Source organism: Ceratina calcarata, unplaced genomic scaffold, assembly GCF_001652005.2.
Source record: "Ceratina calcarata isolate Rehan_Ccalc_2016 unplaced genomic scaffold, ASM165200v1 scaffold371.2, whole genome shotgun sequence".
Classification (NCBI taxonomy): Eukaryota; Metazoa; Arthropoda; class Insecta; order Hymenoptera; family Apidae; genus Ceratina; species Ceratina calcarata.
Genome location: NW_017160229.1, coordinates 741170 through 754140, shown reverse-complemented (window position 1 = coordinate 754140; position 12971 = coordinate 741170). Strand labels below are relative to the sequence as shown.

The 12971-nt window shown below is 40.9% G+C and overlaps 1 protein-coding gene across 1 annotated transcript; it reads left to right on the top strand.

Annotated features, from left to right (window-relative positions):
- The first annotated feature begins 9617 nt into the window (after positions 1 to 9617).
- Positions 9618 to 10241, top strand: LOC108625794 (uncharacterized). The gene has a single exon (XM_018026072.1). The coding sequence runs from the start codon at positions 9618 to 9620 to the stop codon at positions 10239 to 10241; it is 624 nt and encodes a 207-aa protein (XP_017881561.1).
- The last annotated feature ends 2730 nt before the right edge of the window (positions 10242 to 12971 follow it).

Sequence of the window (12971 nt, the reverse complement as noted above, 5' to 3'; positions counted from 1 at the left end):
GTCATGGAGACTTGAACCATCGTCCGCTGATCACCTGGCTTGCATATTGCCGCTTGCCTACTTGACTCGTTGTTAATGAATCTCTTAGGAAGTAAATAGAAAAGAAGTAAAGTAAAAGAAGTAAAGCAGTAATTTTCTGGAAAAATCTTGAGAATTGCATACTACTACTTTGCCAAAACGACATCTTTGAATGCTGCAAATTTCATCAAGATCCGTTTCCCGTCGACCGTGGACTCCAAGTAACTCGTAAGTACTTGGCACGATTGAGCAATTAGAAACGGTGTAAGAGCTTGGCCGAATTTTACCGAATCGATCCGAACTCGATATGCTGAGATAGTTACTCACACACTTCTAGTCGAACTTTTTCGACGGAGTTCAAGCAAAACCAATTTCAATGAACTATAGCTGAAAATTTATAATAGACTTCGCAAGCAGATCCACTTATCGTTAATTAGGCAATCACGTGTCTGTAGATAATACTATTTCTGTAACGAAAATAAAAAACTCTATATTGTCGACGTGTGTCAGAAAAGTCACGTGACTACCCTAACGGTATAACGTTAGTGGTTTGTCCTCTGTCGTTGATAATGATTTGCTTAGATGGTTTAAAATCATCAAATAAACCATATGTGAAGTCGTATCCACCTTCTGAATAATAAGGTTCTCCCGTGAGAATGTGTTTAGGCACACCGCACAATGCTGTGAGAGCGTATTTCTCATTTCCCAGAATAGCTACGTCACCCAAACGAGACAATGATATTTCAACTTTACGTTTAAGATTTTTCAATACTTCTTTACACATGGAAATATAATTACCTCTTACGTATATCGCACTTGAAACTAGACTTTCAACCTCCAGCCTACGTTCTGGGGAAGAGAAATCGAATTTCAGCATTATTCTTTGTACGTATTCCTCTGTGTTTCGGAGTAATACTGTTGTAATTTGCTTCATACTAATCATTTTATATTTTCTTTTTTTTGTAGCCAATATAAACTTTCTTTTTATAAGTTTTTGTTCCTCATTGCAATTTTGATTGTAATATGTTCTTTTTCGTTGAAAAACATTCTCTTCGTTTGATCGATTCTCTACTTTACGTATTTTACTTGCTTCATTCTGACCAGAATCATATTTCAATTTACGTTTTCTATTAATAATCTTTTTATTACAATTGTAGTATGCTTTCCTTTTTTGTAATATTTCTTCTCTGCGCGACTGATAATACTTCTTCAATTTTATACGGTCTTCAACAATAGTATTTTGAATAATATCTGCATTCTTGCCATTATCAAATTCATTCGAAACATCAGTTTGATTTAACACTGCCAGTTGATGTTACATTGGCATTAATTTTATTCTCGTGATACTTTTCCTTTTTTACTTGTAAAATCTTTTCTTCCTGTAGCTGATAATATTTAGTTCTCTTGTTATATGTATTGTTTTTGTTTTTCATGAAGATCGCAATTCGAAGTTGATTCATATATAACATATGAATCTGTGTTTAAGTTAAAAAAAATTGCGAACATCTTAATTGCTCATAACAGGAAGTAGCATTTTTATTACATGGAAATGGCTCTATAACTCTGTTTTCAAACATTTTTAATAAATGTCTACGCATTTGATGTGGTACAAATTTAATTTGCTCAGGTCTGTATCCAAACAAAACAGAAGTAGCGAATGCTATGGCAAAGACACCACAATCAGTGTCATTCTTCTGACACTGAACAATTGGAAATAAAATAGATTTTCGTTGAGTGAAATAGTAAGGGTGTAATTTTTGTAATATATCAATAAAATCTTTATGTAGTTCTTTATTATTTGTAACGGGTGGATCGGCCGAGCCACCGATAGGTGCCGTGGTGGTGTCGACCGCTCGTCCCAGAGTACGCGACTTAAACTAAAGGCAGGTATGCGAAATGAACGAGACAATTTACGAACACGATATGATTTATTCACTAAGATGAAGGCGATGATGAGGGCGCAGATGGCGCGGAAGGTGCCGCTGGTTCCGCGGCAGCAGGTCGCCTTGCCACTGGGCCTCTACAAAGAGATGAACGCTTTTAGCTCTACGCAATATGTACAAATTATGCGAATGACTATAACTAAGCGGACTAAATCTATCGGGATACGCGAAGAAGGCGGGGTCATGCTTCGACTCTGGCGCGGTACGCATACTTAACTTACATAGACTCTAATGCGATAAAACTACGCGGCGCGGGATCCGGCTACTGCCAGATCGTTCTCGGTTCGGATCGGTGCCCGTGAAGCGGGCCGTGGCTCTAGTAGGCATCCTACGTGATAGCGGGCTCTACCCGTGACTCTATCACCCGTATAGGCTTACCGTAATGGTAGCCGGGTGGCCTCGAGTCGCTCTTGTCACTATACTTAGTGACGAGAGCTACAGACCACTGTTTGTGGAAGCCACGTCCTCACGACTGGACGTTCCTTCCCCCAAACAGAGGTTTCGCAAAAATCACTTAAATGCTAAGTGCGTCAGGCCTCTTATCCCTATACCGATGGGCGCTCCCACACCACCGGTTGATAGTGATGGGCACTATCGACTAATTAGTCGATAGTTTTTAGTCGAATGAAATATCGCTCTCGCGGTTATGCCTCTATATTATGATCATAGTCTATGGCGTTCTACCGTCTATAAGTATTATACGAATACAATTTTAAACAATTTTTGCGGTCTGAAATATTAATATTGAATAAATAAAAAAATTATTTACCGCTTATAGTTTTAAAATCCCAATTATGAATAATTTTTTGACAAGTAGCCTACTTTATGTACACGTAACGTAGCTGTCAAAATGCTGTCGGAATGCTGTCAAATATGTAAATAATTTTTTTATTTATTCAGTATTAATATTTCAGACCGCAAAAATTGGGTAAAATTGTATTCGTAATATACCAATTATTGAAAATTTTAATTTAAGTTATAAGTAATATAAGTTTCTTTAAATCAGTTAAGTATTGTCAGTATTAACAGATATTTACAATTATGAAAATATTTAGTTATGGAAATATAATATATATGAACTTATATAAACTTCGTAAAAGCACGATGATTTATTGTTTTATTTTCCTTAACAATACTAATCCATTTCTGTTTCCCATAATCTTTAGATTTCTAAATGTTTAAATAAGTTCCGTGCAGTTTGAAATATTTTAACTCATGAGAATTAAACAAAATCCATCTTTTCTTAATAAATACATTATCCGATACTGCCGAATATGTTTGATAATAGAATTCCTAATAAAAGCCATTGAAAACACACGGCATATATAGAGTATAGGTATCTCTTCCTTCTTCAGTCTACTTCCACGATAGTATTGATATATATTTCAATCGTTTGGATTTTTAACCATCGAAACATCGAGCGATGTGTACATAATACTATTTCAATCGTTTGGACTTTGAACTATCGAAATGTCGATGATTATCGAGCAATATACTATATTAGTCGTCTGAACTTGGACCATCGAGCTACCGACAATTCAGTCATCTGAAGTTGGTTCGATGTAGTCGATAGTATCAGAGATTTAGCCGACTAAAAGTATCGTTGGCTACTATCGACTAAATCGATAGTTTTTAGTCGATGGTGCCCATCACTACCGGTTGACCTGATTACTTACTTTGTAGTGCGGCCAGCTTTCTGTCGCAGTAATCGAAGGTGCTAATTACCGGTTCGAGGCGCGCTTATTAAGGCGCGTGCGGTATTCGCTGTTGCGAGAAGGCCTCCCGGGCGACGCCGCCTAGCGTCAGCTCCGGGAGTCTCGCCGCGTCGGACTGGTTGCTGGTTTTCGCGGGGACGGAGACGGTACGCTCCGTCACATATTATTCAATGAATCGTATACAGTTAAAGAATTCGTATCGTAAAAAGCACATATCCAATAACCTACGTCTTTACCATGTTGGTACAAAATTTGAATGTGCTTACTGTTCTCAGGCACTCGGTAATTCTGGACGTATTTTGTAAAAATAAAGTGGAACAAGGTTTGTAAAAAGAAACATGTATCATCATTTGATGAAAATAATCTATATGCAAATCATTAAGACCTTTATTTTCGACAATAGCATTCTTATTATAAAAGTACCTCTGAGGCGCTGTTACTGGAATAGCGTTTACAGCACATGGAAAATGAACAATGCATTTGTTAAGAAGCATCTTCATTAAATGTGCCCGCATGAAATTCACTGTGTATCTATACTCCGTTCACCGAGACTGTGCACAGTTCAGTTTTCGCTCGTTCTGCGCATCTCAATGCTTTACCGTGTATACTGAACCGTGTGGAGGGGGTTCGTTGCGACCCCCACCACTTTCCAAGCTGCGCGAAACGGTCCCACACTCTCGGTGAACCGAGTATAACTTCATTGGGTCGTATTCCGCATAAAAGAGAGACAGAAAATGCAATTGCAAATACGCCACAGTCCTCCAAATTATTTTATTGTTGAACATTGAGAAACAGAATTTCTTTTTATTCTAAAAAATAGTATGGGTACATAATTCTTAGAACCTTTTCAAAATCTTTGTGAAGATATTTATTGTTCAAAGAGTCGAAAATATAAATAGACTCAGTATTATAATAAGAACATACCCAATGTCCAATATCGTTGGGATTACCACTTGCAGATGAAGAGAATAAAATTTGAATGTGTTCATTATTTTTTGAGACCTCTCGAATATCTAATGTTTGTACCTGCCATGTATAGTACGGATTGTATTTTGAATAAACGGTCAATAGTGTATGAAAGTAATCAATCACATCATCTTCTAAATGCAAAATGGTAATCATTGATTGCCTGCTTTCGCTTGAATCCTCAATACATTCAAAATTCATTTTCGTAATCATATAAGTCGCTTTTCAGCAGACTGATATAAATAATAAGTCGCTTTTCAGCAGACTGATTGAATTTATTAAAATCAAGGGGCGCGGTAACGGCCCGAAGGTTAAAAGTATACTTACTAACAAATAATAAAATAAATTTATACTTACCTGACAAAACTCTCCCAGAGATGGAATCAGTCCTACAAAAAAAATATATTAGAGTGCATAATAACATTGATCACTGATTTTTACGATTGTATATGAAAGATCAAATTACTTGTAATAAATACTTATAACATAAAACTTAACTGACTTCTTCGAATACTTCCTTTTCTTATCCGACACTTAACTTACACTTCTTTTTCCTATCCTGCACCACTTGAATTAGACTTCTTCTTCTTATTCTGCACGACTTGACTTGACATTTGTAATCAATATATACTATTATATGAAATTAGCTAAAATCATGTAAGAATACTGTCACACGCGTCGGTAAAAAAAAATTTTGACATTCTGCCTTATCGCGCTGAAATTTTGACATACTACCTTATCGCGCCGATATCGGCATCTAGTCCCCTAATAATTATGAAATACCATTAAGCGGTCGGTATCTCGATATTGGTATCATTTCATAATTAAAAATATGTACGCTAGGTGCGGTAATAAATAAATAAATGCTAATCTGTATCCATGGAAATAATTCAATAAGACACGAACATGGAAAGCAAAAACGACGTAAGTATAACACGTTATACTTTAATTAATTATATTCTATTATAACTAAATACACAATCGTAGTTATAATAATAAAATTAGATTTTTATTTTCAGATGGAGATCGAGAACGAACTATTACATATGGATTTGAATGAATTCTTGGAACAAGGTGAGTTCTTTTTTGTAATTACACAATTTTTTTATATTTATTGAATTATATATATATTAGCAGGTAGGCACAACACCAGCTTCAAGACGGCCCCGACCACGACGGTGTCACGTAAGGGCGTATATTTTTAAAATAATTGTTAACACTTGGAAATCACCACTATGAACAATTAACTACGAGATACAGAATAGACACGCACAAGAAATGCGCCTACGCTATTAATGCGTAAACATGTTGCGACCATTTGATATTTATTTTACATTATTATTTTAAAACGCATGTTCGAGAAAAGAACAGGAAAATTAATAGAATGTAAAAAATTGTGTTGGGGAAACTAAAAATGTAAAATGTAAATTATTGAAAGCGTACATTATTTCTTTTTGTGATCCAGCACTGCGTTTAGGCATCGATAATATTTTGTTTCTGACCGACGTGCAATTGGAATCATCTTAGAGCAGTCGTGAAGGAACCGTCGCGTGTTACGCGTCGCGGAATGTCGCGTGAATAGTGTTTATGCGTCTCTGCAATATTTGCATTAGTACACACACGCATTAATAGCGTAGGCGCATTTCTCATTACACTCCTGCGGGAACCGTACGTTCTTCTGTTAACTTCCCAACAATAACTTCTTAGCCGTTATCCTGTGGCTAGTGCGTCGCGTAAAGGATTAAAAAGCTTAAGAATTTATCGGAGTCATTCTGCGTTTAGTGTTTAGTGTGGATTGTGACTGTGTGTTTCGTGTCATGTGGTCACTACGGTCGGGATAATTTCGGTGCATGTGTACTCGTGTGGATATTTCATCTCAGTGCATAGAAAAAGGCATTCACCCTCCTGACTCGAAAATCCCATAGTGCGAGTTTCGATGTGCTCTTGCGGATTGAGCGAGTGCTTAGGTTGAATACCAGGATACATCGCATTAAAATAATTTCCCATCTTCAGCACTCGAGGTAAGCCCGCAAATTTCTTATAGGTACGGACCTAGTTACGGTTATCGACATGCATCGATCGGCGGTGATCAGCTGAGCGTATGCCGAAAACGTCCGTGGATGCAAGGCGGATTGTCAATTTTAGGGGCAAAAACATCGAATTTTTAAATGTTAATAACTAATTAACGAAGCCCGAAACGCAATTTTCTCTCTCTTCATTTTCGTCTTATTTTTGACCATAGAACATGTCCTTAAAATATTGCCCACTAGTAGGTTTACACCCTGTATACTGTACAGATACATATACATGTAGGTGCCCCGTCGACAGGTGGCGGCACACAAGAATTCCCGCCAACAGGTGGCAACATGAAATTGGCTCCCGTAGAGAGTGGGGACAGCTCGATGCGTTATTCAAACTAGCGTTAACTTCTAGATTCCAGATGTTCTTTTCCGCTAGCTAAGTAACGACAGGAAACTTTGCCTGAGGTGTCTACGAACGCTGTTATTGTACGGTCGCAAATAAGACACGCATTTGTATCTTTAAATAAATTCCTTTTATTCGGTTGAGATTATGAAGTGTTAAGACCTACATTAGGTGACCCCGACGATCTTTAAATATTCAAAGCGCGGAAACGTCAAATACGAGTTTTTTCGGGATAGTGCGCGCGAATTTCAAGGCTTCAATCCGCCAATAGCTTTCGCTGCCGTTGAGATACAGCCGAAACTCAAACGTTTTCCTGCATCCGGTCAGCACTACAACGCTCAGCGGGTTCCATCGAAATCCGGATCAACGCCCGTCTTTCCGAGCCGACGCTTCCCATCCTGCCATCGCCGCAGCGCTTAACAGACCTTCCTCCTGTCATTGTCCCTTGCCCAAAACCAGCCAGCGTCCTGGAAAGTGCATAACATTAATTTCCTGCGACACGAGGTAGACAAACATCTCAACATTGACTAAACCGCATCTTACTGCTCATGACCGACCGCAGTTCAGAGTTACAACTCCGATCGGGCAAAAGAATTTCTAAACCATCTTTCTGCACGAAACGAGGACAAAGGAGATTAAGCAAGTCTAGAACCATGGTGTTACGCTCACCCGTCGACAGAAGATCGAGTGGCTATGTCACGTCCTGATACGGTGTCCTTGCCTTTATTTAAAGTGCTTAAGTACACCTTGACCTGACTATCTATTTTACGGGAATAGGTATAGGATACAAAAAGGATTGACACGAGATTTCTATACAATTTATATTCTTTAATATTTAATACTCCGTTACATACCAAAGACTGCTTAGCTTGGCCTGATCGGCTGTTCGTGTGTCAGAAGCCTCTATGCTGACACTAGTCACTTCACGTTACAAAGTATTTTATTCCTATATTTAACTTCTCGAGTTCCCAGCAGTTTCTATGCAATGCGTTTGTCCCTCGGGTAAGCCGTTTAAGAATCTTTTGATTCAGGGAAACTGCTGACCGATGCCTTGAAACCGATGAGGACTCGGACAGAGTCGCGGGTTAAGAAACGAGAATCAAAAACTGAAGCGCGGGCCCCGATGGCCAGGCTTTATAGTCTAAATGCTAAAAGTCAGCAATCCATTCACCACTAATGATTTGCTAATGACAGCTACAGCTGTTGCAACAGACAACACCTACTTCGAAGGATTTACCCAAGACTCGCAGGCAGCATCCTCGACCCCTACCACCTTGAGATTCACTCAGCCTGCAGAAGATCAGTTCGTTACAAAAGAAGACATGAAAGAATTGCTGCTTTCTGTCGATCAGAAGATCAACAACATTATGAACGAATTTAGGAAGATGATGACAGAGTGCCTCTCAACACTCACCTCAAATCAACCATCAAGTGATGACACGGCAAATCGTCCTCGAGTCACAGCTCCTTTCTCCGTCACCAGTTCATTACAAGTTCCGATGACATCAACCTCCTGTCGTACCATCCGTGCCAGCTCATATCGTCTTCCCAGTGGTACATCGAGCGCAGATCAACCGGCAGTCCGCACCACACTTCCAGCGATTCCCGCGCCTACACAAGTCAACACCGGTTCAGGTATTTCAATACCGAATCTGCAACAAGAAAACGCAACTTTTACTCATCCGCACAACACCTCCGTTTTCGCAACCACTAAACACTTACAATTCTGGAGTTTTTACAAAGATGATCCTCAAGGATGGTTCAAACAATTAGAGGATTTGTTCCTGGCGCACAATGTCAACGAAGATGAAGGTAAATTTAACTTCATTGGCAGACACCTCACGCAAGATATCCATCAAGATCTGCAATACAAGTTACATACACTCTGTAGAGGGCAAAAATATCAAGAATTAAAAAGAATACTTACGGATCGTTATGCTGAGACGCCACAACAACAATTAGACAGGCTCTTCAAAGGCCTGGAGATTGGTCCGAGGAAACCTTCAGATTTTCTGGCAGCGATGTTAAGTTTAGCGCAAGATCAAGTACCAAGGGATACCATCATTTCTATATGGAAGAAACGGCTTCCGCCCCAAATCCAGACGATGATTTGGAATTATGAAGAAGAGGATGAACTAATCAAATCCGCAGACTTGGCCAACGAACTGTTAAATCAGCCTAACCATCTTAACGCCTTAAGAACGGAAAACCAACCCTCCACTTCCACCGACGAGATTCTCAACAAAATCCTCGCAGCAGTCCAAAAACCGTATATCAATAATTCACCACGCAGACAAGCAAGGTTCAAGAATTCTCAATACAGATCACGCGCCAATTCACAAAATAGGCGAGCCAGGCGTGACGCAACGCCCGCACGTTCGTCAACAGCCACCAAGCAAGACAACCAGAAGAATCGTTGCTGGTTCCACCAAAAGTTCGGCAAAGAGACGCGTAACTGTCTACTTCCATGCGATTGGATACGTGGACCGGGTCAAGAATGTAAAATAAAAAACCCTGAAGCTCAAGAGGAAAACTAAACAGTCCTGCTGTTATGGAGACTGACAGCCGGTCAACCAATATCAAACGTCTCCACGTGAGAGACAAACTCTCAAACGAAACATTCTTAGTAGATACAGGAGCGGATATTTCAGTCATTCCTAAACCAAAAGGTTGGCAACGGAAACCAACGAAACTCAAGCTGTACGCCGTCAGCAGTTCACCCATCGATATTTTCGGCGTGACTCGCCGCGAGCTAGATGTCGGCTTCCCTTACAAACTTTCCTGGAACTTCACAATAGCTGACGTTCCACTTTCAATTATAGGAGCCGATCTTCTCTCGCAATATCACCTTCCAGATCTCAAACTCAAGAAGCTGGTGGACGGCAATCAATTCGTTCACGCTCCAGCGTTTGCTAAATCCGTACAGCCACTTCAAATCTCATTAATCGCTCCTAATCATAAATATGCAAATATCATTAATAAATTTCCGAGAGTTTTTGGTTCCAATCAATTTAGCTCAACAAAGAAACGTGGTATTTTCCACTACATACTTACAACCGGACCGCCAATCGCACAAAGGGCTCGTCGTTTAGCACCTGCCAAACTGAAGGCAGCTAAGAGGGAGTTCCAAAGAATATGCGAGCAGAATATTTGTCGTCCTTCAAACAGTGATTGAGCAAGTCCGTTACATATTGTGCCTAAAAAGAACGGAGACTTAAGTCCTTGTGGTGACTACCACAAGTTAAACACGGTCACAATTCCAAACCGATATCGCACATGCACGATTGCATGACAGTTTTACACGGTAAAAGTATCTTTTCAGCGCTAGACTTACGCCAGGCATACCACCAAATTCCTGTAGCCCCAGAGGATATTCCGAAGACGGCCGTAATCACTCCTTCTGAACTGTATGAATTCCCCGTAATGACATTCGGTCTGCGCAACGCCGCACAATCTTTCCAACGATACATTAACTCAGCCCTTAGTGACTTGGACTTTGTATTCGTCTATCTAGACGATATATTAATCGCTTCCACTACGGAAGAGGAACATAAAAAGCATTTAGAGAAAGTATTACTTCGACTTAACGAATACGAACTCCAAATTAACTTGGAGAAATGTACCCTTGGTGTTTCCGAACTAATTTTCTAAGGACATCTCATCACACCCAACGGCTTCAAACCAAATCCGGAAAAAGTCAAAGCTATTTCAAATTTTCCTCTACCAAAAACCATTGATCAGCTTCGAAGTTTTATAGGTGTGGTCAGTAGTTATAGACGCCTTCTCATTCATTCTGCAGAAACTCAACTTTCCCTCAATGAGTTTGTGACGAACCGTCACGTTACGTCCTACGATCCCGAACACGGCCACCGATTTCGCCGCCACGTAATGCGCGATCGCGGGCACTACCCGCGACTACACCGGCCGCCGCGCGAGTCACGCACGAGCCGTTTCGCGCCGGCGACATCACGCGCCACGCGTATAAGTACCGGTCCTCGAGCCAGGGAAAGGGAGAGTCGATTCTCGAGGACTTCACGTCTATCACGAGTATCACGCTGAGAAAACCTAGCCGAGTCAAAGGTAATACGCTCAGCAACTCTCGTACCCAGTCGTTGGCAATTAGAACCATCGACATCCCGCTCTCGCGGACACACACGGACTTACGTCGCTTCGAGGTAGCTCGTCTGCTCGGAACCTCCCCGTTGAGAGGCACGCCGAGAGACCTGCTGCGCTCGTTTGGTACAATCGCGTTTCAGTATAGTAGCCATCGCTCTAGTATAGTAGCCGTAACTCTAGTATAATATAATATCCGTAACTTAGTATAATACCGCAAATAAGCATTGTCATCGCGTAAATACGTCATACGTATCCCGCGGCGATAAGCTAGTCCTAATACGCGCACGTTTTCATCCATAGTTCGCGACGTCCAGCCGACACACCGGGCACAGCGCCAGAAGCAGTGCCCCCGGAGCCACACGTGTAACACTAGTTCTAAGCCTTCTTTTGAATAAACCACACTTCTACCAAATACACGTTTACCGATTTGTTTACCTTCCAATAACATTAAGTTCGTACGAGGACCACGTAACCACTCGGCGGCGCACCTAACACGCCGACTCGGGTTAAGCGCGTCACAAGTTTCTAAAAGGCGCCAAGAAGAAAGTGTTAGAGAAAGAGCCTTTAGGATATACCGCCAAAGGCGCACTCGCATGGAAACTCCAGGGTAAAGACGCACTCGATGGAAAACTCTAGAATCATCGCGATCGATGCGAGGATCGATCGCACCAATCACGATGAGTCACGTCAATGCGCACTACGCGCTACTAATATCGATTGCGCAGGAAGAAGGATCAGCCATTTATCACGGCCAACGATCATCACTGCTCATTAAGGTGTTACTCAGTGCGGACGTATTCGGATTTACTCTCAAACTCTTGTACTCGCGATCCTGTTACTCTCACTCTTTTTGAGTTATCGCTAAGGGACAATCGAACTCAAATTCCATGTGATTAATATAATTCCACGGGCCGAGTTTCTGTGAATCTCGGTAATTTAAATCACACTCTTGTGTAACGGTCACGATCAATAACATCGTGATCATCATCGGAACAATCACGTGAATCAATCACGTTTGGTAAAACTCGGGTTAAACTCTGCGACGCGTATTCACTCACTATATTTAATCAACCGACTTCTGTAAATGTGATTTCTTTTTTATATATTAAACGCGCTTTAAACATCACAACGTGCTCAATTATTTTATCGCGAACTCACAACATCCTATCCGGAAATCAGCAATCAAACTCGGCACATCTCAAACAGAAAGATAAACGGGCAATCACATGGACCAAGGAAGCTGAGGCAGCTTTTCAGAAATGCAAAGACGACCTCACTAATCTTACCTTCACAGTCTTCCCTAGTGAGAACGCAGAGTTACGCCTAATCATACGATACGGCTATGGGAGCAGCCCTCGAACAACGGTCAGACGACTCTTGGCAACCTCTGGCGTTCTTCTCGCAGAAGTTCACTCCTGCCCAGATGAAGTACTCCACCTACGACAGAGAACTTACTGCAATATACGAAGCTATCAAACACTGTCATTATTACCTTGAAGGGGTACAATTCAAAATTTTCACTTTAACAGAACGCCGACAAGATGCCGGCGATACGCTCACGTAGATTATCCTACATCGTTCAATTCAACACCGAAATTTGCTACTTACCCGGAGAAGAGAATGATGTTGCGGACGCTCTGTCCAGGATGAACACTTTCATATCATCGGCATTCTTCAATTAGAGCGACCCTGAGCTACTCCCCGATTCACAAATAAGAAGCATCCGTGCGAACATCGATGCCTTTAAACTTCCATCGCTCTTCGACGCCAAGTAGCTCAGCCTGGAACA

Bases quoted from the DNA above. Each gene is read 5' to 3' on its own strand.
- LOC108625794 (XM_018026072.1), top strand. From the start codon at position 9,618: ATGGAGACTGACAGCCGGTCAACCAATATCAAACGTCTCCACGTGAGA.